At 39.2% G+C, this 26118-nt stretch overlaps 1 protein-coding gene across 2 annotated transcripts; it reads left to right on the top strand.

Annotated features, from left to right (window-relative positions):
- Positions 1–564: 564 nt before the first annotated feature.
- ldlrap1a (low density lipoprotein receptor adaptor protein 1a) lies at positions 565–23340 on the top strand. Of its 2 annotated transcripts, XM_084738779.1 has the most exons (10): positions 565–772; positions 10676–10818; positions 12152–12264; positions 12452–12566; positions 15411–15483; positions 15706–15801; positions 17062–17189; positions 18053–18087; positions 18396–18427; positions 22398–23340. In XM_084738779.1, the coding sequence occupies exons 1-10, from the start codon at positions 688–690 to the stop codon at positions 22442–22444; spliced, it is 867 nt and encodes a 288-aa protein (XP_084594905.1). In that variant the 5' UTR covers positions 565–687; the 3' UTR covers positions 22445–23340. The 2 variants fall into 2 exon arrangements, with proteins under 2 accessions (XP_084594905.1, XP_084594904.1); XM_084738778.1 differs by lacking the exon at positions 18396–18427 and having other exon boundaries at positions 575–772.
- The last annotated feature ends 2778 nt before the right edge of the window (positions 23341–26118 follow it).

Here is a 26118-nt window from a genome sequence, read left to right as displayed (position 1 = left end):
GGACTTCTGAGGAAAAAAATAAAACTAACCGAAACAATATCGTGTACTTATGAAACTAACTAAACTAAATGAAAAATAAACAGGAAATGTCTTAAGTTTTAGTCTTTGTCAGTTTGATCAAATTTGTAAACACAACAAGCATGAGCAATCCATGCTATGTTTATTGAAACTAGGGTGTCTGCATGACTATGAGTCAACTGCCTTAACAAAGTGTTGCGTTGCTATTAAAATAGTTGTTCTTAACTTCTTAAATCTTGACCCTGACAAATATCCAACATATCATAATAAAAAGAAACTAAAACTAAGAAAACATCAACTATTAAACATTTTTAAATAGTGAAAACTAAAATGAAACAAGTAAACATCACTCTGGAAACTAACTCAAACTAAAGTGAATTAAAAACAAAGATTAAAAACGAAATTAAAAAGAGGAAGAAGAAGAATTTTTAAAAATAGCATTCTACTTGAACCTTAACATTCTTTAATGTCCCATGAGACACCAAATGCAGCATTACCTCTTGTGTTGAGCTCGTTCACGTGCGCTGACCTCGTAAATTGCGGTATTTCTGACAGCACTGGAAGGCACCACAAGTCCATCCTCCCCATCAGCAGTCTGGTCAACAACATTTCTCCTCCTGAACACTCACCAGCAAACTTCACCGACCCTCTGCTTCTTAAAACACCGACATGGATGCACTAAAGTCGGCTGGGAGAGCTATTATCCGGAGCCCGAGTATGGCCAAACAGTCGTGGACCGCCGGCAGACACAGAAGTAAGACATATTTGTATTTTCCAGTTTCACCGTACTGCCGAAGTTGACTTTTGGTTACCGCTGTGCCAGTTTTACCTTCCCGTTAATTACCACAGTGACGTATAGTCAACATTACATTGTTAACTTAACTTAACCAAAGTTTAGCGTTTTACTTCAAAAGCGAGAAAGACTAAAACGCTGTTATGTTTCCCGGTGTTGGGATGTCGCAACAAAGTTTGAAAGATGAAGTTTGACTTCTTTTTAACTTGCCCAGGCACATCTCTTATTGTTTGACAAACGGACGGAAGTCCACTACAAAAACTTTGCCTCTTTAGGAAGACTTGTTTTCTCCTCGTATTTGGTTCTGTTTTGGGGAAAATATGTCTCAGTTATTCTATATGGAGGGTGGCCAGGTCTGTCGGTTTGCAATGCGGTTCACGCTGTCTCAGGAATTTTCCAAAAATAAATGTTATTTTGAAACTAGGCAGACTAAAGTAGACATCAGCAGCAACGAAAATTAAACTTTATTATTGTTAAGAGTAGACATGAGCTCCCTCTGAAGTGTGTAGGGGAGACTGGGGACGGTTGCAACACTTTTTGTATTTCTTTAAGTAACTCTAGTTTGGACTAGACCAACCAAACATTTCTTAAACTTACAGTTGTCTGCTAATTACCCATTTAATTTAAAGATAATTTATAGGGCTGGGCATCAATTCAGATTTCCCAAATCGATTTGATTCAGTTCACAATGTCCTGATTCAATGTTATTCGATTCAGTATTGATTTGTTTAGGGCTATTTTAGTTACAATACCAATTTAACTTAAATATGAAAGAGATTCTCAGAGAACTAATGCTGTAAATTGTACAAAGAACCTTCTAACTTGGTGCATTATTAAAATACTACTGTTTACATCAAGAATTGACTCCAAAGCAGTTACATTAACAGTGTTTCCACTGTCATTGTCTTCGGGAGTTGGGCAACTCCCCTTAAAGAAAACTAAATATTTTATTTCACGTTGTGAGTTCTTCATTTTAGACTTTTTTTCAAGTATGCACGTCTTTCCTGTCGCTCTGCTGTCTGCTATGTTTTTGACTAACAGACACAAACAATGTTCTGTCAGTCTCATGTAGCACAGTAACTGGAATTTGTCTGTTGTTCATGATGTTCCTCTGTCTTGTCGATGTTAAGTGTATTTACTGGACTGCTGTAATATCTGTAAAGATCTCATGGTGCAAGATTTGACAACAAAGGACATTCACAAGATTGATTTGGGGACTTGAAGAATCAATATTGGACAAAGTCAGGAGTTGTAACATGTTAAGAATACTCTAAATTTCACCAACTGTGCTAATAAGCTAGTAACCTATAAACAGGCAATATTTTAGTATTATTTATTTATATAATTAGTAATAAAATGCAGTTATTGTTTTTTTTTGTTTATGTGTAGAAAGCTTGCCTTGAATCAATGTGCAGATGTTACAGATGCTGTTCAATATCATTATATTTCAGTGTGATACAGAAAGAACTGAGCAATTTATAATGCAACAAACTAATTCCGCCTTGTGTGGTCTATTTTGATATGGCTGCTTGGCTTGTTACAACTTTCCCCACCTGATCAGTCATGACAGAAACATCACGTACTAGCTAGACACTCTGACCTTGACATATGCTGACCGTGTCACCCAGAAGTCAACAAAACATTTGATTCATTCATTCAAAAGGTCAGGACAGTATGACAGTTAATGAAAAAAAAAAACTTTTCATGCCCTTAATACCTTTTTTTTTCAATAATCCAGCAGCAGATGTTCAATGTGCCTTATGTCTTCCTAGTGGAAGACAACTGAGCGTGTGCAGTATGAATATCACCACTCTAGCATTGTTTCTGGTTGGAGTTATTGGAGTTATAAGACGTGTTGCAACTGGCCCCTGTTGCAACTATCCCCAGTCTGCCCTACTTCATTTCCATGTTTTAATTAAGGATTTTAAGGGTTTAAGAATGACATTTTCTATATGTTTTACATGTGTAGTCAAAACATTTCTTTAATTTATTGTCTTAATATACTCACTACAGCTTCAGTACTTTGGATTTGTTGATAATCGTCCAGGACTGCCTCCTCTCTCCATCCACATAGCCAGAGGAAGTACAGAGGTCAGGGTCACTGCTAGAATTTACAGTGATTTTGTGTCTTTGCTCAAGGGCCCTTCAGCAGTTCAGGAGCTTGCCCACACTGCAACATTAACATGAAAGTCCTTTTAAGGCACTCTGGTGCCCATTGTAGGACTCAAGGGCCACTTTGTAAGCTAAATCTCACTTGATCCTGGCTGTAAAGTTCTGGGGGGGGAATGACCGGGGTGGCTTAGGCAGCCCTGAAAGCTCCCCTGCCTGTAACCATGAGGACAAGGCTGGAATGCTGCGAGTCAGTCAGTGCATGGCCCCTGTTGGCTTGAGTTCAAACCGGTCTGTTTTAAATTCCATCAGAAAGCATATAGAAAATACAGGGTGGATTACATGAATGTCCCAAATTACTACTGTATGTAACCTTAATAGCTCACCTGAAAAAATAGGAATGCCTCAGGAATTTGAGATACGCTCTTACAGACACATATCTTGCTGGCACATTTTTGTAGTAATGGATCCAGCTCAGATGTTAATGTATATACCTATATACACAGTTATCAGCGCCTATGGTTATTTGGCCGACCTTTTTCTTTCTAAATGTAATCAGTCTAACTGACAGTGTATTTACAGAACATGGCAGGTAGATAAAAGTGATAAAGCTTCATAATTTGTCCTGCTTAAATGCTCTACAGTAAACAATAGAAAGTACAGTTCCTACATGCACAACCTGTAGGGAGCAACATTGCACCATCACTTTAATTAAGGTGCAGCATGTAGGCATCTGAATGGATGTTAAGATACCAAAAACTGAAGGTAGGATGGTGCCACAGTCAAAAGTGTACAGTTGTTAATTATCACAATACTAAAACACAATGAAAAATGACAACATGAAAAAAATGCTCTTTATTAAATAATACATTTGTTGTATACTACATTTTTTGTTGTGCATATGCCAAACAAAACAATGCAGCAGTAACAGTTCTTTTATAAAATAGGTTAATAATAAAATAAAATTAATAGTACGGTGCTGAGACATTTTTAATTGCGATATTCAATGTATTGCTACAGCCCTAATTTTCACTACATTTCTGTATTATAAAGGTTTTTAACAAGTCTATGCTTAAAGCTATAATATGTAACACATTAAAATGCCTAAAAATGCTAGACAAATGTTCGAAATCCAAGGTTCATCAATGAGCCGGCTTGCCTGGGGCTAGTAAAATGCCATGTCGGGCTAGCAAATCTAGCAACTCACTTGTTTGACTCTGTAAGTGGTAGAAAAGAGTTACACTATTGACTTCTTTGGAAAATCAGTTAATTAATAGCCCAGTAATCAATTAGTTGAAGTAATTTTTCGTGCTAAAATGGTAGAAAATGCTGTTTTCAGCCTTTCAGATACAGAGATTTCTTGCTTTTCTCTGTTTATTGTCATATTAAACTCAATATCTTTGGGTTTTGGACTGACGAAACAAGCCATTTTACAACATCACCTTGGACTTTGAAAAATTGGAATGGATATTTTTTTTCTATTAATTTCTTTTGGATGCTACCACCCTAGATTACACATGGCAATTAACTTTAATCTTTGCTGTTATTTGATAACAGTTTATAAATAAGAGAATTTGTACAGGGGCAAGTAAAACTTGATTTGGGCCAAGTAGATGTGTGATTCACTTGCCCAACCAGGCAAGTGAAGTAAAATATTAATGATAAACCCTGTTGTTGATGTTACATCAGAGAGTTAGGAAGGAAACATGAATAAAACGTAATACATTACCTCATCCATGAGAAATGATTTCTGCCAGAGTCGCATCAGAAAGATTTTTATCTGTGACGGTTGTTAGGCAGTGAAAAGCCAGTTTATTCTGACTCAGATGTTTGCACAAGGCATTATAACGTTGGCTGGGTTCTTACTCTGATTATTAGTGGAATTAAACTCTTCCTGTAAATGCAGCTAATGACCCACTTGTTAAGTAGTGTATTGTAGTATAGATTACCAGGTCTTCTCGAGGCTGCAGGGCACACATTCCTCACCAGCGCTGACCCATATTGCCCATGCCAGAGTCAGACTCTACGGGACCAAGTCAGGATCAGCCTACATTTTTCTTTCTGGGCCTTCCATACGATATCAGGTGAATGGAGTTAAGTAACTGGAAAGAAAACAAACAGGGATGTCGTAGCACCTCAGGACCAGCATTTCACACAATTAGTAACATTAATGAGGCCCTATAGGCATTGACATTCACCTTTACATACTGCGAGCCAGTTTGAATTGAGGATAAACCTATTCATCCGCATGGAGACTGTCCTATTTTTTTTAAATGGCAAGGGCCTCCCTGTCCCTGCTCCGTACTTATCCACTTGTCTACTCTTACTGCCCTGTCTTGGTCGCCCTAGACGACCCACAGCGGCACGCTGCCAGTGTCGAGGACCGGCCAGAGGGTGCTTGTCTGCAGCAAAGAGCCTTTTCTAGGGACCTGCTCAAATGGAAGCAGGTGATTCTGCCAACACAAAGCAATGCTCAGTATAGCGAATCACAGCCAGGGTGGGAATATTTCTACCCCATTACAAAGTAGTTACTTCACGAACGAATGACTCACCTGTTGATTCTTCTACTTCAGTGAGGAGTGTACTTCACAGACAAAACCCTCTATCCGTACTCTACGTTCATTTCGTCTTCATGTCTGCACATTTTCTGAGAGCTTACAGATGCGGACCAAACAGATCAGTACCTTCATTAGTTGTGGGTGCAGTGTAGCCAGTAGTGCAGGCAAGACAACCACAGGACATGACAAAGAAGTTTTAAAAATCCAACAGTAATGTAAATGACATTTGTCCTCAAATAGGCAGTAAAAAAGAATTCTCCACCCACATGTCATGATGTATTTAGTTGCGCACCAACCGCTGTCTACAAGGCTGCCTCGCTTTTTGCTTCTTTCTCAAGAGGCGCGTTATTACAGCCTCCTCCAGCATCATCATGTTTGCTGTTGTTAGAAACTTTTGACTCTTCTTCTTTGGGGCAACTTTTGACTCCAAGCAGGGCCATCTAGTGGATGTGTTACTTCCTCACATCCATTTCAACGTAAAGAACTTATGGAAGTATGTGGGCAGTGATGGTTATGTCATTTAAAATGTATGTGTCTGTTTTCATATATAAATGGAGCATAAATTAACCTTTCATCTGTTGTAACTATCAGACTCTCCCATCCTCCTCGCTGCTTTATGATGATGTTAGAGATGAGAACCATGTTCAATCAACCCCAGGCACCTTGGAGTCATATACTACTGTCACATACTCTGCTGGCAAGGTGGTGTTTTAATGACCTTGAAAGCCAGTTTAATTGAATGTTGCCTGCATAACATCTGTGCAGAATCAAATGGCAGTAAAGACCATATCAGATCGCTGAACTTTTCTCCAATCACACATCTGACATGATACTCTGGATTCAAACTCCTGGGGTTAGAGGATGGAAATGTTGTTTTTGGCCTAGAAGTGCTGGAAGGCCACAAGTCAGACTCAAGAGACAGCAAAGCTGGCTGACACTGAGTCCAGATGTGTCGCTAGGCCTTCTGTAAAGACTACTGCATACAGCCCAGGCGATCACAGAACCATGATTATAGTATGTTCGGTGCCTTAACGTGTTGCATGTACAGCAGAAGGCTGCAGTTCTATGCAGGATGTGTTTGCACTTCATCATTATGATACATCAGCTGAGTGTTTAATGGTTCCTTGTGGTGATGAGATTTGCGTGTAAGCCAAGGCTGCGTTTAGGTTCCTGTTGAGTGAGTTCTGTCGAAATGAAATTATACAAACAAATTGGCTCTGCAGCAGCCATAATTTGAGAGAAACTGAAAATAGTTTAGAGCTGTGGTTTGTGGTTTTGTGATTTGACTGGTTGGCATAAGTGACAGGGAAAATGATCTTCTATTGTCAGTGGGTGTGCTGCAAATTGTGAAATTCTGGGTTGATGCCAATGTTTAAAATGATAATCAAATGATCAAATGATAATCAAATGGTGTGCTGCAATGATTGATTGATTATTACGTTAAACATCAACTATTTTGATAGATGATTAATCAGGTCTGAGTAATTTTTTTTAAGAAAAAAGTCTTTGATTCCAGCTCCTGAAATGTGAAGATTTTCAGTGTTTTTAAACGCCTCTATGACAGTAAACTGAATAATTTTGTGTTGGTCCAACACATTTGACATTTGATCTCAAATTGTTAGCCTTTTGGAAACACTGAAGGATTCTTTTTAGCATTTTCTGACAGTTCATAGACCAAACAACTAGTCAAGAAAATAATTGACAGATTTATCGAGATTGTAATACTTACAGCCCTACACCTGCCTTCTTACATCAGAACACCAGAGTTGTGTTCAGCCTGTGGCTTCATTGGCAGGTTGTTTTTTGTTTGTTTGTTTGATTTTGTCAGTGCAAAAAAGGGTAAAAGATAAACTCTGCCATTGGGCGGAGTAAGTCCTAAAGTTTAATTTTTATCTGTTTTTGTACAAAAATGCACAAAATGCGTCAGTTCTCTAGTAGGAATAAATATGCAGTTGAACCTGTTCTCTGAAAAAAAGCAAAACTATCACCAGATTGACAGATTTTTCTTTGTATAAGGACCCACCAGTTACGAGTCAAGTGGTAGAATGTGTCTGATTTACACTCTAACAGTTATGGAAGTTAGTTTTCTTTGAGTTCTGCTCTGTTTATTTGGCTTCTCAGCTCTGCAGTCTGATAAGTGAACTTGAGGCTAAATGCCTCTGAAATGTTTGTTTAACTTTGCATCTGCAGAGGCTTCCAGACCGTCACGTTACCACATTCGTCTTTATATTTTTCCTGCATTAGTAGAAACCTTACATCGACTCAGATGAATTTGGATTCCCTGAAACCAGATTTTGGAGCTGTGTGGATGTAAATCAGCAGAGCTGAAAGAAAAGTTAAATGGTGGCAGAAGTTGTAGGGCCACAGTTGGTGGTTTCCACAGTGATTCAGTGTTTGGTGGAGACACACAAATCAGCCAGGACGTGAATGGCCTGTCAGTTGGTCCCTTTAAGACCACCACGTTTGTTAACTTGTCACAGTGCTCAACAAAGACTTTTTTTGCACTTTGATACATGAAATGGACACTCATCCATTAGTGTTGGATTTAATGGATGACTACAGAGCTGTGGATTCTGGTATTGTCTTATTTTTCTCTTAAATTTCTGTCTTTTCCTCCTCCTAACATCTAAGACACTTCCACACACTCACCCTGCCTTTGGAAAGCTCTCTGATTTTCATACCCAGTAAAATAATCTCGTACCACTAACAGATGGTGAGGTCGACTTGTATTTACAGCGGGGTCATCTGGTTTTACTTGGTCTCAGTTCACACGTGCACACAGCATTTCCCTTTCGGGTTACTGACCCCAGATCACAAAGCCCACATTCTCTGAGGCTGAGTGGTGCCTGGTACCTGCACTGGTGCTGTTTTTCAGGATATTTTCTTGAAACTTCACTGAAAATATGATATTCACCATTAAGGGATGTCCTTGTCCGTTATGATGGTTTTGACCTTTTAGCAGAATAGTATGAGAGAACTGAACAGTCTGTAAAACTCGCTACAGTGGAAGCCATTAAGAGAATGAAGTTCTGTCAGGTTTAAGTGGTAAGTTTTGTTGGTCCCTGATGTTTAGTGCTGTTTCAGAGGCATTGACATTGAATACTTGTCATATTTGTAATTGTGTGATGAATGGTGTCATCCTAGAGAATAAAACTTTGGCTAAAACCTGTATTTTGAAATCATGTTTGTGTCTGTTTCTTGTGCTGGCAGGAAATTCTTTTACATAGTAACAAGTGCTTTGCCAAATAACCACTTTGAGCCATAACAAGAGTCAGTAAGCAGACAGTACAGAGCTGAAACCGTACACAGATTGTCTTAAACAATCCCTCATTCCATCACTCTCATCATAGACATGTATAAGTTTACATCTTTAAAGTGAAACCTTACCACCAGGTCTAAGCCAAATTATTTTAAAAAATGGCTGAAAGGGGTGGCGGGCGAGGCAGGAGTTTCTCAGTGATTAGAGTGTTAACATTCTTTTTTTGTAATATAAATGCAGATTTTTATTTGGCAAGAAATGTCAAAATAACACCAACATTTATGTGATTAATCATTTAGTTTACAGCTTAAAAACATGTGGGCTGTTATTGCAAAGTGTTGCATTTTTCAGGATGTTAACCCATGAAAGATTTTGTCTTGACATGCTAATGCCACTGGACATGGCTGCATCATGTCCATTGCAACGGTTGCGATTCCACCGTAAGCATCCCATAAGCGGCTCTCCGCTCCACTTCACTTCAGTTACAGGCCTAATCTATTTTTGACCGAAGCCACGTTGAGCTGCACGGAGCAGATCGAGCCAGACAGGAAGTCTGACACGGAAACAGCATAGACCAAAAAAAAAAAAAGAGACTAAAATATCTCAACTACTTTTGTATGGATTAATATGACATTTTGTCCAGGCATTCATGGTCCCCTGAGGATGAGGTTTGATGACTATCGTGAGCCCTTGACTTTTCTTTTAGTGCCATCATGAGGTTCACATGCAGAGTTTTTAGTCTTGCCAGCTATTGGATTGTCATGAAATTTGGGACAGATGTTCATGTTGACCACAGGATTAATGGTAACAGTTTTGATGACATCTAACACCATCATCAGGCCCAAATGTTAGGATTATGATAAAGTACCTGCAACATCAGTGTGTTAACATTGGCAATGTGAGCACATACCTGTCCCTTAAGGCTTTCACAATAAAATGGAGAAGAACATCTTGCACAAGTTTATTCACCATGGAGAATATGAATCAGTGGCATCTTAAAATTACTTATTTTTAATAGAGGGTTTTCGCATAGTAGTGTAAAGGTTTTTGGCATGAAACTTGTCTCATTTGAGTATCATGAACTGGCCCTTAAAAGATTCACCTTCCAGCTGCAGTCCCTCTTTTATTTACAGTGGCTGTGTGTGCACGTGTGTGTGAACATGTGTCGGCATGAGTATGTGGTATGCCCCACATCCCAGAGGAGGTAAATGCTAGGAGGATGAATTTCTAGGTAATGGTGATGTTTTTCTGCTCTCGCCTTTTCTCCCCTCCTTCTTTTTCTCAGAGGAAATCTGTGTAAACACAGCCAGAGGGTCAGGGCCAGCCGACACCGCACAAAAACTGATAAGAAACCACATGGAGATAGCAGCTGTTCCTTCAACAGTTACAGTTTTTACACTCCTCATTCTTTCAGTGAACAAATCAGAGTGCTAATCTCCTAATTCTTTGGAAGTTAGCACAAACATGGAGACAGTAATTCATTTTTTAAGAGACATCTGAGGCCTGTTTTGGAGAGCTCTGTAACCACACATTCCTCTTATCACAGTATGCGAGTCCATGTATACTCGCTCCAAACTCTGCCTCTTCATTGTCGAGTCCCATAAGTTGTTTGTTTAGTTGATATATTTACTTTACATCGACAGTACCTCTGACCTAGATACCCTGTTTTCCTCTTGGGGAGAGAGCAGATGAAATGGCTCAACTTAAAGTTCAACATTGGCTGTTTACATTTCCTCTGATATGTGTTTTTCTCGAGCTCTTTGAATGTTCTCACGACTAATGTTATTTATTTTGGAACATGAAGTGGAGGCGAGTCATCTGTGAAGCTGTACCCAACAAATATTTGATGTTTTTTAACTCGATGAATTGGTACAACAAGAATTTTTCCTCATTGATTGATTTATTGGCGCTCTTTTTCTGTGAAAATTTTCCCCGCAGAGCTTCCAGAGAACTGGACTGACACACGGGAGACCATCTTAGAGGGCATGACCTTTAACCTCCGTCACCTCGGCATGACACTAGTGGACCAGCCCAAGGGAGAGGAGCTGTCGGCTGCTGCAGTAAAGAGGATTGTTGCTACGGTGAGAGCTGACAGCATCATTCATGTTGTTCTGTGTAATACAGGCAACAGGATTACTGCTTCCCCAGTGTTTCCTCTAAGGGAACCCTAGCAGAAAGAAGCCAAATATTTTATTTATGTTAGTAACCTAATTTATTTGCACTTGTTTCATCTCAGCTCAGTGTGAGTCTCTTAAGTATTTTGCTGTCACACTAGTTTCTCTCTTCTCTCCCGTTCTGTGTGCTTCACCAAGGGTGGGGCAAAAATCTCTGGTTCGCAGAGACACAAACTTGCAGACATGGAGCAGAGCAGATGAGAGACAGATGAAGATGACGTTACTCAGTCAATGACAACTTGTTCATTACATTACTGTGGTGGTGTAGAGCTACTGGACAAGGATGGAGAAAAATATGAAGTGAAGTTGCAGGATTATGATTTCTGTAGGGAAAACAAACAGGAGTTTGCTGATGCTATAATGCCAACCTTTATTTCATTGAAATTCAACACACCACGTTTCAGCGCTCAACAAATATAATATCCAACACTACTATCTAGCTCATCATGGCAAAAAGTACAAGAACTTGCGAGGCCAACTGGGAACAGAGAAGATGAAGGAATTGTTTGCAGGTTAGAGGAATCTGGAGTCTGTTTTTAGCTGTAGCAGAGAGATCAGCAATGCAATTGTGAAAGCTAGGTACCTTATTGCTAACAAAACAGCATCAGCATCAGAGCCGTAGCCTGCTCTGAGGGTGAGTCTGTGAAGACGTGCAGCAGGCTGCAGATACTGTGTGCCCCAACAAATGAATGGACCATTAATTGTGACCGTTTTCAGAATACCCTTGTACTTCTTAACCTTAAAAAAGGGAGAAAATATGGAGGTGCTGTTATTTCTAGCTCTAGCAATCTTGTATTCAATGCCAAACTTCAGGCTTCAAAACAGCAGTCCACAAACCAACGGGTGAGATTGTGGTAGGTTTACATTTCTAAATAAAATCGATACTTTTCCGAGCAGTCTTCCACTGACATCGTCACAAAATTTTGCACAAATAACAATTAACCAGATCTCCAGACAATCGGCCGAAGAAAACAGGAGGTTGGAAACACAAAACATCTCATATCACTCATATCAATACTCTGGTATGTTTCGGCAAGTGTGATATTTCATTTAATTGATCATTGAAGAATTAAGTTACAATCGCCCCTGAGAAATTTCATAAATCTTAAATTTCCACTGCATTTTGAGTACTTTTTTTGGTAAATTGAGATTTTAAAGCCACTGAATATACTGGACCAGATCTGATAGTTCAACACACCAACATGCTATTAAACAAATGTCTCTTTTGTTTCTGTAACAGGCTAAAGCCAGTGGGAAGAAGCCTCAGAAGGTTGCTCTTAAGGTTTCCCCTCAGGGAATCATCCTGCACGACAGCTTGACCAATAAACTCCTGGAAAATGTCTCCATATACAGGTATGAGCAGAGCAGCACAGGTTTGTCACATAAATGTCCGGTTAACGGTGTTGTTGCACTTCGGATGGCAAGTTCACCACCCTTTCAGACGACCGTCATGTAATTGATGTGGCATGCGGCTCGCCCTGTGAACTCTCCTTGACTTCTCAGAATGCTGTTTCTCTAACCTGTCACCTCTGGCCTGCAGAATATCCTACTGCACAGTGGACAAACTGCACGATAAGGTGTTTGCTTATATCGCTCAAAACACCCTCAACGGGACTCTGGAGTGCCACGCCTACCTCTGCTCTAAGAGAAAAGTGGTGAGTTGTTTGACCACAGTGTCAGTGTGGTTTTTTTGTGTGTGTTGTATTTAAAGGTACATCTGGTGTTTGTTAACTTTGATGTTTTAAAGGGTTACAAACTAAGTTGTGAAAACACCCAAGTCACACAATAACACAGACAAACTAACCGATCGAGGCAACTACTGTGTTCTGCTTGTGGTGGTTTTGAAGAGAGGAATATAACGGGTTCAGGTACCCATCAGAAGGGACTGTCTGGGCGGCAGGGTAGCTCAGTTGGTGGAGCGTATGCCCCATATACCGAGGCTGTGAGTCCTCTCCTCTAGCTGTGGGTTCAACTTCTGCCTGTGGCCCTTTAACTGCACGCCACCCTGCCTGTCTCTCTCCTATCATGTCCTCACTTCAGCTGTCCTATCGAGTAAAGACATAAAAGCCCTAAAAGATATTTAAAAAAATAAAAATAAAGGGTGTTTCTCTGTAGGGATAATGTTAATGTAATGTCTGTCAGTGACACTAAACACTAGAACACTTTTAGTGGAAGTACTTTGATGTACTTTGAGATACAAAGAATGAAAATGAGTGGTTCAGAAACACTGCAACCGTGGCTCCAAACTACGTAGATAAGTGCAAAGCAGGGGGGGAAATATTTCAAGCAGCAGTGTTGGAAATTAAGTAGATGTTGACACCACTTTTCACCAAACAACACGAAACCGCAGGAAGATATAATTTGAGTAACTTGAACAGGATTTATTAGGAATAAACCTGCCTCCTGCGTGAACTGTCCAGAGCTTTTAACGTTGGTCAGTATGATGTTACTTGGAGAACATTTTCTGAGGTGAAACGCGGTGTACAAAGTTTGAGAAACACTGACCTTCTAAAGGAATCATTTACAGGGTGAACAGAATTCGTCTAAGCACAGAACCTTGTGGAACTCCATGACTAACTTTTGCGTGCATCAGTGGTTCAGTTCGAACTGATAATTGTTAGTTTTAAAAATCCAGAATCGCCCTTTAAGGTTAGTATAAGTTAAAATCCAGAGTTGGGATTTTTTAAGAGTTATGTTTTACTATGGTAATTAAAAATAAAGATTAGATATTCCACCAAACCATAAAGGGAGGAAAGAGTAAAGGGTAGTGACGTCTCGGTCCAGTAAAAAAGCAGTGCTGTGTTGCTAAGTGCTTCTTATTCATGTTATTGCATTTTTATCAAAGGCGAGTGGCCAGAAACACTTTTTGGGATAGAAATCATGCATGCTGCTCCTCTTCCTGTGTCTCTCTGACATCGTAGCTCTCCTTTCTACTCCTCCCCCGTTCTTAACAGGAAACCCTAGAAGTCCAGCTCCTCAAGCCATCTGTCATCTTCCTGTGGTACCGCGTGTTGAAAAACAGAAGGGCACTTTTCCTCTCATCTTACCTGCTTCCACTCTCATCCCCTTCTCTCCTAGGATAACATGAAAATACCCTGCTTCGTTAATACTTGCTTCTCTCATATGGAGACAGTGGTGATGACCCTCTGTCCTCTGTTTACAGCAGCTCCTCAGTTGAAAAAACCTTGGTTTCATTCTGACGCATGTGAAATCAGTCTGCCTCTGATCATACTTCTCTTTCTTCTTATTTAGTCTATACTTAGCTGAGTGTCATTGGGGTTGGTAAACACTGAAATAGATAGATCCGCACACCAAGTAGCTCCTGTTCAAATGATTTTTATTTGCTGTGACATTTCAAGCACAAGGCTCTTCCTGAGACTTATGATAAATACAGAGTCTCCATTTTAAATGGCAGCGACACAGTATGTAGCACACACTGCCGTCTGCTTGTTATAGTACTGCAGTGTGAAGCTGTCTAATTGATGTATTTTGCAGCATGCTAGACAAAACGTTGCTGCTGTATTACTCGCATTACTCAAAAAAGAGTGAGGTGAAAAAAGAGTGATAAAAGCATTGATTTCATGATTTTCCCAAAGATTAATATTTAACTGAGAAGTCGGAAAGGCCTGACTGACTTTTATAAGGAACCAGAATATTTTCTGGTTTCTATACTCCTCTTGCAGCTGTGGACAAAACAAGACATTTGAGGACATCATCTTGGACTTTGGGCAACATGTTTTTTACAATTTTCTGACATTTTATGGACCAAATAACTAATTAATTGAGGGAAAAAAGGATCAGCAGATTAATTGACAATGAAATAAATCTTTACAGGGAAGACTTGAAAAATAGGTCCAAACATGTGGAGCGCACGGACGTACAATGTGACAAGGTTGTAACAGGATTAATCAATCAGTAAATCATTTTGAGTCATTTTATAATAATTAAAACGGTCGAAATTCTCTGATTTCAGCTTCTAAAATTGTCATTTGGAGCTTTGATAAACATTTTTCACTACTTTCTGACATTTCATGGATCAAGCAACTAATAGATTAATTGAGAGAATAACTGACTGATTAATAGGTGATGAAAATAATCATTAGTTGCAGCCCTAAAAAACACTATATCAGACTAAAGAATTTTACCATATCTCTTTTATTGAGGTAAACCAAAAGTAGCCAAAAGCACTCTAATAGTTTCTACTACAAACAGGGACTAAATAGCCAATAAGGTACTACCCTGTATGCTGAGGTGCCTCTGTTTACTTATCTTTTACTATGTGGACAAAAGTAACACCATATGTAAAGAACACTGAAAAAAGTGCCTGTGTCTGTGTCTCCCCCTCTAAGTCATGTTTATTACCTCAGTTCCCACATATGGCAGAGGACGTGTTGTGTTTCGCCTCGGAACAGTGTGCAGCAGTCGTGTACAAACACTAATGCACTCATGACTCATTATCCATGCTCTGTAACAAAGTGTGTTTTCCTCCTGTTCTCCAGGCTCAGGCGGTGGCTCTGACAGTAGCTCAGGCCTTCACAGTAGCATTTGAACTCTGGCAAGTAGCCAAAGAAGGTAGGCACCGCACTCCTCATTCTCCACGTTCTGGAAATGACACACACACACAGAAGCACTGTCTCTGGAGTAGTTGTTTTATCAGTGTCTGAGACTCGCTCGTGTTTGTACTGAATCAGCCTTGATGCTCCAAGGACGTAGATATCTGCTGTAAGGTTGCAGTAAACAAGTTTTGACCTCCTTGTGTTCTGTCTCTCTCTGCACATCTCATCTCTATTCTAGAGAAAGGGAAAAGAGCCAAGTCTGGTTCAGCTGGAGAGGCCAGCAGCAGTTCCCATTCAGAGAGATCGAACAGCCTGGGGAGCCTGAAAGGGACAGGTAAATCAGACACACAAAAAAAAACTCTGAGCCACAGCAATAGTGTTTCTTTTTTCATGTTTTTAATTTCTATGGTACATTACCATGCTAATGTTAGCGGTACAGCTGAATCAAGGGGCAGCTGAGTGGTGAAAGTTGAGCTCTTACAATTTGAAACTGATCCTGACAAGTTGTTTCATATGTCCTGAGAATGATGCTGTAGTTTGACGTTTTTATTTGTTTTTGGTTTCATTTTCTGATCTCATTTTGCAGAGGACACTGGTACAAAAGGAACTGAAAAGCATGGATTAACACACACACACAAGCCTACACACAATCAAATCAGTCACACACAACCATCACAAAACAGAACAAAATGTTCCAACATATCTTAGTTCTTTATATTATGGAAATAGAACATCTTTGATTGCCGGAAATTATGACAAATACAGACTCAAAGGCAACCTCCCACCTATACCTTACAAGCTCATGGCTGCAGAAGAGCAAGAAATACTTTGTAATCACCAACATTTTCATCAGTAATCAAAATTTAATTATATATTAGATTACAATTATATTTACTAAAAGCAGCAAGAACAAGCAAGATAAGCTTTTTCTAATTAGGTTAATGTGTTTCTTCATTTGCCACTCATAGGTCACATTTTAAATATTTTGCACCACTAGGGGTTTTAAAAAAAAGTACTTTTCTGTGATGTAGTGACCATCACAACCTTAAAGGATTGCTGCGTGACATGACTGTAGACTCTTTGTCTCTTTGACATTACACTGTACCAGGCTTGGGGAGTAACAGATTATGTGTGACACGATTACATAGTCAGGAAAAAAACGATAACTGTGTGCCATTACAGATACAGAAAAAATAGACATGATTAGATTACAGTTACATTTAGTGAAAATTGAGATTACTACAATGCACAGTACGCACACATTACTACACATTACAGTCTCACAACACCAATCACATCACAGTAAAACCAGCTAATCTGAATCAGTTCAATATCATGTCCTCTAGTGAAAAAATTTGCTTCAGTGGAAGGAAATTTCAACATTAATTTGTCTTTAAATCAAAAAAGAGGAAGAACATCACAGTGCAGTGACAGCTCTGCCTCCAGCTGTGAAAATGCTGTCATCGTCCAAGACTGGACATTTCATTTGAGTACCAGATTACCTGTGTGTTCTACAACACTAACTGGTTCTCCTCCTCCTCCTCCTCCTCCTCCTCCTCCTCCTTCTCCTCCTCCTCCTCCTCCTCTCAAGCAGATGTTGCCACAGACAACCTGTTGGACTTTGAGGACAATGTGAACGTGGTAGTGGAGACCAATGGGAATGTAGAGGAGGAGCAGCTGGATAACCACAGGCCCTCTGAGACCAATAACAACCCTGCCTGGGTAAGATGCCTCTCTTCTCCTTTGTGGCTTTTGTGGCCAACATTGACTTTAAGCTTATCTGGATATCTTGGATTCTGTGTGACTTGAGTCCTCTATGTTTCAAATTGATTTAGGTCTGCAGATCCTGGAAAAGTCTTGCAAAAATCTTCAGAATGTTTCACCTTCTTAAATACGATTGAAAATAACATGAGGTTTCTTAAATTGAGTCTTATTTAGGTCTTATATCAAGTCGTATATATGTAGTCATATCAAACTGTTTGTTTGCAAACACCATAACTTTGTACTGAAGCTTCATTTTTTTGCATTTCTATTTAATCGTTATAAACCTGACATTACATTATTTGTGGTGGCTATGTAGGATTTTTTCAAACTCTCATGATCCAAATCTTTCCAATAATTCCAGACCATTGAAATGTCCAAAAGCCAAATGTATTGAAAAAAGCTAGATGCAGTAATGTTTTAATAATGTTGTCATAGTTTTATCTAAAGAAGTATTCTTCTTCAATCCATGCTTGTTGCCATGTAGCTTTTCGAAAATGACATTGCTGCGGTCTATCAGCAATCTAACTGCACCATAAATTATGTTTATTTCGACAAAAATGATGAGTCACGTTCATTAAATTTAGTTGATTTAATACTAGGAAATTAACACGTTTAATTCAATGAATCACATTCCTCAAATTGAGGGTTTTTTTTTTGTTGTTGTCGACGTTTTTTGCGGGGTTGATGATGTCATAAAATATGATTTTAGACATTCAGAGCTGCATTCAAAAAACCTCAGTAGAAGCTTCAAATGTTAAAACAGATGACAGACACAGTCCTAGAATATTAAGCCAAAATTATTCTTCTTCTTCTTCTTATAGGAAATAGAAGATGGTTTGGATGAAGCCTTCTCCAGGTGAGAGATTTTATCTTGATAGTTTACTTATTAAGTGAAATTAATCAAAGTTGATTCTCTCTGCTGCTCCTTAAAATAAAATGCCCCTCACCAAACTCTGCCTTGTCAAATTCTTAAGCACACTGTAGTTCATTCTCCTGCTGCCTGGCTTTACAGCGCCACTTAGTGATGATTTCTGTGTACTGCAGGATGCAGATCCTTCAGTCTCTGATTGTATGGAATGTGTGGGACAAAACACAATCACTGAGAGATAATTTGATAGATGGGTTTTCAGTTATCCTCAATCTATTGTGTTTTTGTGTCTCCAGCTGTGCTCTGGATAGCTATGGTTCATATCCAGGTAAAGTTGAGTACCACTGTCAACTGTCATAAGCCTTACTTTAGTGTAGTAGTCCTAATTACTAACCTAACCTTAATCCATTCCATTCAATCACCGCCAAACCCAATCTCACCATTCACAGGTCAGCAATGTTAGTCAGTAGTGTGGAATAGCTTCCTATGTCCGTTATTTCCTCCCAGACTGGCTTCAGAAAAGAAAGAAAGCTAATTCAAAGTATTGAGTTTCAGTCAAAGTGAAATATGTCATTGTTCCCACCCATCTCATCATCACCAAAAATAGCTTTTTTTCCCCTAATAGCCCCTCTTTTATAGTTTCTGTTTGTCTTTTAGTGAATGGACTGAATCAGAGGGAATAATGTGAGTCCACTGCACACCAAGGGCTATTATTCAGTTTGTGGTCGCTGGTGTAAAAGTGGAGCACTGGGTCACTTAAACCGACAGATCAAACCATTTACCCCTCCACCGCTCAAGGGAACTGAATGTCTTGAAGTAAATCCTGCTGACCTCCACCCGGGCTTTCTATATCTTATTATCCAAGAGACTAAAAGCAGTTTGCAGCCAAACTGAGGGGCCTTATTAGAGGAGATTGAGGTTTTGGTTATACAAACACGTCTGGGAGGCTGAGCATTCACTGTGTGACCCAAACTTGAAAGGCGTAGTTGGAATTAAATTTAGGTGGGGTTGTATGAGGTACTTGTTGTTGGTCATCATGGGAAACTAAGCAATGTGCTGCTGTAGACAAACAAATCATAGCCCTCTGACAAAAGGCCTGCCTGAAAACATGAATATCAGCTTAAATGTATGCTATATTTAGAATATTTTCATTGCTTTACTTTGGCGAATTTGGGAATTACTGATTTTGCCCGTGAAGCGGAAACAGCGCTTAGCTTCCTACACCAGTACTCCTTGTACTCCAAACTGGGACTGTCATCCGCCATTCACTGTAGCTAATACACTGGATTATTTTAAGTTATATGAGGTATTGATCTATAGTCAAGCTAACCCCGTAAAGGTATAAGTGTAGGAGCAACAGCTCCTCTGGCTAAGTGATATCAGGCAAGTCCAGTGAAAAAGAAGAGGGTTAAGAGAAAAAGTAAACACTTCAGGTTTTATTCTGTTTCTATTTATGAAGTCAGTCATTAGTTTGATCCCACCATCACTCCCCCAAGAGGATAATCTCTGCCTCCTGTGCAGCTCTTACTCTGGGAAGTGTTTGCATTAGAAATGATCATTATGAATAGACTCTCAGGCCTGTTCATTATGAGCCCTCATGTGGCAAAAAGAATACTTTGTCTTAATAAGCCTCAGTCTTTGGTTTCTGTCCAGAAAATTTTAATCACATTTTCTCGAGAAGGTAAAAAACAACATTTTCATCATAAACCTTTTAGGCTAAACTTTAATATAATAACTTCATTCATTCATTCTGTCTTTAAGGATAAGGCTGATACTGTATATTTCTCCTTTTGTCAACAAATTCCAGAAGAACTAAAACCTCAAATGAATTGATGCCACTAACAAGTTATTACTTGCACAAAGCCTGATCTTATTTCTCTGTGCCACAAAGCTTCATTGTTGTCCAAACAGCACAGTATTTCTTTTTGAGTAAACATGGTAAAACAGGCCAGAAGAGGAGAGGGAACCAGCAACACCTTAAACAGTCTCTCTGGTGCTGTGGAAAGTATCTTAACAGGGAAAATTCCCTGCTCAGGACCGTAGGTTGTCCCATCAGGGTACATGCCCCAACTAGGCAGAACTTTTACACCAGAAAGTGCAGAACACAAAAACAGAATTCTAAACTATCTTTACAGCCTCAGCAATGAGCTATTCCTGCTACACTTCCACGTGCCTCCATGTAGGAGTCAGAATGGACATTCATTCATAATCACTGTATGTTCTGACACCTTTCCATCATAGCCTGCATTAACTTTTTGAACAATCTGTGCCATACTAGCTCTTCTGGGATTCAACCAGACAGGCTAGCCTTTGGTCCTCATATACATCAATGTGCTTTGGGCAGGTATGACCCTATTGCCAGTTCATGGGTTCCCCTTCCTTGGATCTCATCCTTGGACTCCCACTAACCAAGACTTTCTGTTTGTGAGATGCTTTGACCCTAGACTCACAAGTTACATGTCTCAAAACACCTCACTCAGTAGAGACTGAGGACCATTTACTAGCTCAGTAGAAACAATTAGAGTTTAAAAATCCAATCCAAAGTCTTTAGGGTATCCGTTTATTGAGGCGCTGGCAAAGTCATGTGACTACTACTGATGAGAATTTGGGGAGAGCATCGTTTCTGCTTAGGCATGTCGTAGAAAACATGTTAGGGGCGTAGGTTTGCTAGTGACGAATCTTGCTGCCATGAAGCAACTACCTTTCATTTAGAAATCCTCAGATGATCGGTCATCAACCATCGCAATTTGGCCCTCGTCAAGTCGCTCAAATCTTTACACTTGCCCACGTTTCCTGCTTCCAACTTATCAACTTGAAGAACTGACTGTTCACTTCCTGCTTAATATCCCACCCTTGACAGGTGCCATTGTAAGAAGATGATCAATCAGTGTATCAGTGTATAAACATGAAATACTCACTGGTACGCCAAAGGTCAGTCTGTGGCTAAAACTAGTCAAGAACACTATTCACTTGTAGACGTGGTTTCAGTGTTATAGTCAAGTATTGAGAGATGGACTAACCCTTGTTTGTTTTGGTCTATGTTTTGGGGATTTGGTAACAGTATCAACAGATACAAACCCAAGTCCAAAAAAGTTGGGATGCTGTGTAAGAAGTAAATAAAAACAAATACTGTTACTGTTCAAACTGATTACCTTTATTGTTTTTTTGGAGGGGGGGGGGGGGGTCTTTTTGGAATTTAATACCTTTTAACATGTTCCAAATTGTGATGGGGGCGTGGTCATCCCTGTGTTACATCACCTTTTCTTTTAACTACTCTGTAAGCATGTGGGAACTGAAGACGATAATTGTTGATGTTTTGAAAGTGAAATTCTTTCGATTCTGGCTTGATATATGACTTCAAATGTACAACAGTCTTGGTTCTCTTTCACATGTTGTACTTCATAATCCACCATACATTTTCAATGGACTGCAGGCAGCCCAGTCTAGTATCTGAGCCACACTGTTGTAACGTGCAGAAAGTGTCTTGGTATTGTATTGATGAAATAAGAATGAACGTCCTTGAAAAAGTGTCGCCTGGATGGCAGCATATGTTGCTCTAAAGCCTGTTTGTGCCTTCGGGCCTTCACAGATGTGCAAGTTACCCATGATGCCGTGGACTCTAACACACCTGCATAGCATCGCAGATTCTGGCTTAAGAACTTTGAGCTAAAGAAGAAGGGGACAATTTAGATTGGCACCAGTGGACACAATGTCCTAACTTACATTTGTAGATGCAGTGACAAATTGTTCTTACGGGCAGTGACTTTTCAAAGTGTTTCCATGCCCTTCTATGTAATATGCTTGATATTTAATGTGCTGTTGCCTGAGGGGTCAAAGGTCACGGGCGCCCAACGTTGGTTTTCAGCCTTGCCCCCTGTGTACAGAGATTATCCTAAATTCTCTGACTCTTTTAATAATATTATGGATTTTCCAAACAGATGTTTTTTGAGCATTCCACAACTTTTCCAGTCTTCTGTTGCTCCTGTCTCAATGTTTTTGAAACATATTGCAGGTATCAATTTTAAAAATGAGTGTATATTTACAAAAAACAATAAAGTTTATCAGTTTGAATGTTAAATATCTTGTCTTTGTACTGTATAAGTCAAATTTATTAATCCTTGCACTCTGTTTTATGCAGCCTCCCAACTTTTTTGGAACCGGGGTTTGTAGTAAAAACAAATAAATAGAAAATAACATCAGCCTTATCCTTACAGGGTTTAACATTTTTTTGAAGTGAAACAAAGATCTTTATGAGTTTTTTTTTCTCTTCTTATCATTTTTTTTCTGTCTCTCCTCAGCCTGGCAGTGTCGCGTACTAACCCCCAGGTCCTGGACATTGGGGTGACACCCCAGGACTGGCTCATTGAACCTGACTGGGACAGCACCAATGGAAACACTCCCAACAATCTCAGCCCCTTCGGAGACGATCTGTTCGGCTTCTGACCACCACAACACAGCAGCGAGGGAGAGACAACAACAAAGGGGAGGAGGGCTGTCTTTATGTCTTCCTGTGAACTAACCAGGCATCACTGTGTTTGAGACGAGGCTGCAGTAAGTCCATAAGGGAATAAGTGTAGAACTGTGAGATAACGTTTGGCCTCTCTTCACCTTGTTGTTGCCCTCTTCACATGGACAATTCCTTCCTTGTGGAAACACACCAAAGCAATAATATCTTCCTTTTATTACACTGCAGACATCTTTACAAACGTATGTTCATCTTCTGTCAGCATTTGTTGTCTTTTGTTTGCTTACATTTTCTGTTTCAGTAGTTTTGGCACCATAATCAGTGTTTTGTATATGTGTTTAGTTATAATTTATAGTTGTATAATTATTTTTTTTATGGATGAAGACAAAAGTAGGATTTAATTCAGACTGATGTACAGACTGTATCAACAGGCCTTAATGATAGCAGGACAATCAGACACACTTTAAAGTTTAACAAAATTTCAGTGGATTTAATCAATGTGACGATTTGTCCCTTCACCACCTTGGATGAAAGTTTGTTTAATTTCTAAAATCTGAGAATCAATCTAGTTGTTGTATTTATATGAACTCTTTGTAGCAGCGGCTCACTCAAGACATGTTGTTACAGGCGTTACTCTCTCACTGCAGTGTAACAGCAGTGACTCTTGACTGAAGCCCAGATGTGTTCCAGGTAATCAGACTCCATTATGGCCATTTCATGTACACTGTAATCTACCAGCATTATACAGAATTAAATATATAATCATGAGTAAGAAATTGACTCTTTTGGTATATTAATGTACAACCCCAACTTCAAAAAAGCTGGGACGTTGTGTAAACTGTAAATAAAAACCGATTGCAATGATTTGCAGAAACTTTGACATATATTCAATTGAATACAGAACAAAGACCAGATATTTAATCTTCAGACTTTGTTGTGTTTTTGTCAATATACACTAATTCTGAATTTGATGACTACAACATGTTCCAGGAGCGCACTTTGTTACACCACCTTTTCATTTCACAACACTCAGGAAGCATGTGGGAACTGAGGATACTTAATTGCTGAAGTTTTGAAACTGATTTTTTTTTGCCGGACAGACCAGTCTGGTGCCTGAACTCTTAAATTTGAAGCCATGCGGTTGGAACAGGTTTACAATCCGTCTTGGCATTGTCTTGCTGAAATAAGCAGGGACGTCTCTGAAAAAGATATTGTCTGGACGGCAGCATGTGACACTTCAAAACCTGTATGTACCTTTCAGCATTAATGGTGCCCTCACAGATGTGACAGTTACCCATGATGCCATGGGCACTAACACCCCCATTCCATCACAGCTGGTGGCTTTTGAAGTTAGTGCTGGTAACAGTCTGGACGGTCCTTTCTCTCTTCAGCCTGGAGAACACAATGTCCAATGGGAAGACCGACACATAGAGGGAAGCCAGCACGGTTGCAGGCCTAGCCGTTTCCACTTGAGTTTTGCTGCAGGGGTTTCCCAGTGCAGTCGGTGTGGAAGATGATCACAGCTCTGGGAACAGCAGGAAGCAAGAGACAGTCGCTGGCAGGTTGGGGAAGCACTGAAAAGAGCCTCTTGTTGGCACTGGAACAGGAGTCGAGCTGGAAGCCAAGAGACGATGGGCAGTGACAATCCATCACTACTGACCTGCCAACTGGAGGACATAACAGTTCAGGGTCAAAACGTCTGAGGACAGTTAAATGTCAGCTGACAGCGTCTTCCCCTGGCTGAACGCTGTTGTCATAAGTAAGTGACTGCATTTATTAGCAGCTGTTTTTGATCATATCCAAGGTCAAGAAAATACATCTGAACCTCCAGTATGAAAGACAAGTCTTTAAAATGCTTCAAAAGATATAAATTTAAACATCAGCAGATTCTGACAGCTGGTGAAATATCTGCAAATAAAAGCTTCTAGTTACAGCACCTTTCATACAAAAGATTGCATTTAAAAGAAATAAAAACAGATTAAGGTCTCAAACAGTTTAAAATACAATAAAGCATAGTAGAAACAGAATATAACCAAGGAAACAAACAATAAAAAGAGGCCACTGCAAAGGTGTTCAAATCTTAGCTCTAACAGCTACTAAATGGACCTTGTGGTGAGTTTCTCGACTGTTGCTGGTTGATTACTTTGTAAGAATTCAGGTTATTTTAATCAAAATGAATCAGTGCATCAAACTGGAATGGCGTGGGCCACCCTCTCATTTTTTTTAAAGACTGCAAGGATCTTTCAAACCCGCCCACTGTTTGACGCATGTGTTTGGATCCCTGTTTCAGTTTCACAGCGAGCGTCTCCAGCGTCTCCACCCTGTAGTCACAGCTATAAGGTTACTGTGTATATTCTCACTTTGCTCTTGTTTTCCCACTGGCAATGAGTTTCTGTTTATTCTTGTTTATTTGATCCTTTTTGTTTTGATTCCTCACTTTTGGGTCTCCCTGAGCAGTGCTGGAAAATGTACCATTTTGACTTGTAAAAATGAAAAAGTTGAGGAGACTCAAAATTAAAAGTAACTTAAATAGCTTTTTGAGTTTCTCAAGCTCGTGTTTTGGAAAGCTTTACCAACTAATAATGTTTTGTTGAGATAATTTACTTTCCTTCTTTAGATTAACTTCAATCTTTGAGTTTTAGAAAAAAAAACTGTATTTCAAATGTTGAGTAAACTCTAATGGTTAATAATTTAATATTTTCTAATGCAACAGTTTAATTTTCTTGGACCCAAATAATGACAAATCAGATTTATAGCTCAATCTGAACAATTGTTGAAAGTTTATCTAAAAAACAAGTAAATTATCTCAAATAATTATAGGTTGACCAAACTTAATTTAGTTTATTACAAAGGTTAAGAGTTTGATTCAAAAATCTTGTGAAGGCAGTCACCTTGACAGTTTTCTCAACTTTTTTTTTTTTACTGTGTACTTGTCCTGAATATTTACACTTTTTCCTACATTATACTTTTACTCCACTGCATTTTAATATTGTATTTTCTACTCTTCTACATTTATTTGACAGCTATAGTTACTCATAACTTTTCAAATTACAATTTTACATGAAAAATAAATCTAAGTTTGTAAAATTCAGTACATCATTAAAGATAAAAGCAATGGTTCCCAACCTTTTTGGCTTATCACCCCCGTCATTTTTCACACGGCACCTAAGAGATATTTACCCTCTAAACTTCTGTCATTTCATTTAAATAGCTTAGAGGGCCAAAGAGGCAAAATTATTAAGTATGTGAAAAAAACATATAAAAGTCCAAAAAAATGAACATAGATTTGTGTAGACGAACATAGTTTAGGGTGTTTTTTTTTTTTTTTTTCTTCCATTACACATCTACCATCCTCTCAGATTTATCATGTGACCCTTTGGAAGAGGCCGACCCTAGGATGGGAACCTCAGGACTATCTAAAGTGATTAAGCTCCACTAAAATGCCACTTGTTAATAAGTCAGTATCAACGATCTAATAAAGTCATGTATCTCAAATAAGTGATGTAATGTACTTTTATTTACATTTTGCTCATAATACTTATGTGCTTTTAATT

Source organism: Lutjanus erythropterus, chromosome 16 (genome assembly GCF_056507025.1).
Source record: "Lutjanus erythropterus isolate fLutEry1 chromosome 16, fLutEry1.hap2, whole genome shotgun sequence".
Lineage (NCBI taxonomy): Eukaryota > Metazoa > Chordata > Actinopteri > Lutjaniformes > Lutjanidae > Lutjanus > Lutjanus erythropterus.
The sequence above is the reverse complement of the archived record's forward strand: the minus strand, read 5'-3'. Positions and strand labels throughout refer to the sequence as shown.

What these genes read in the sequence shown, in the direction of transcription:
- ldlrap1a (XM_084738778.1), top strand. Translation starts at nt 688, where the DNA reads ATGGATGCACTAAAGTCGGCTGGGAGAGCTATTATCCGGAGCCCGAGT. An exon ending in GACCGCCGGCAGACACAGAA is followed by an intron (nt 773 to 10,675) that starts GTAAGACATATT and finishes TTTTCCCCGCAG; the next exon opens with AGCTTCCAGAGAACTGGACT. An exon ending in GGGGAGCCTGAAAGGGACAG is followed by an intron (nt 15,802 to 17,061) that starts GTAAATCAGACA and finishes CCTCTCAAGCAG; the next exon opens with ATGTTGCCACAGACAACCTG.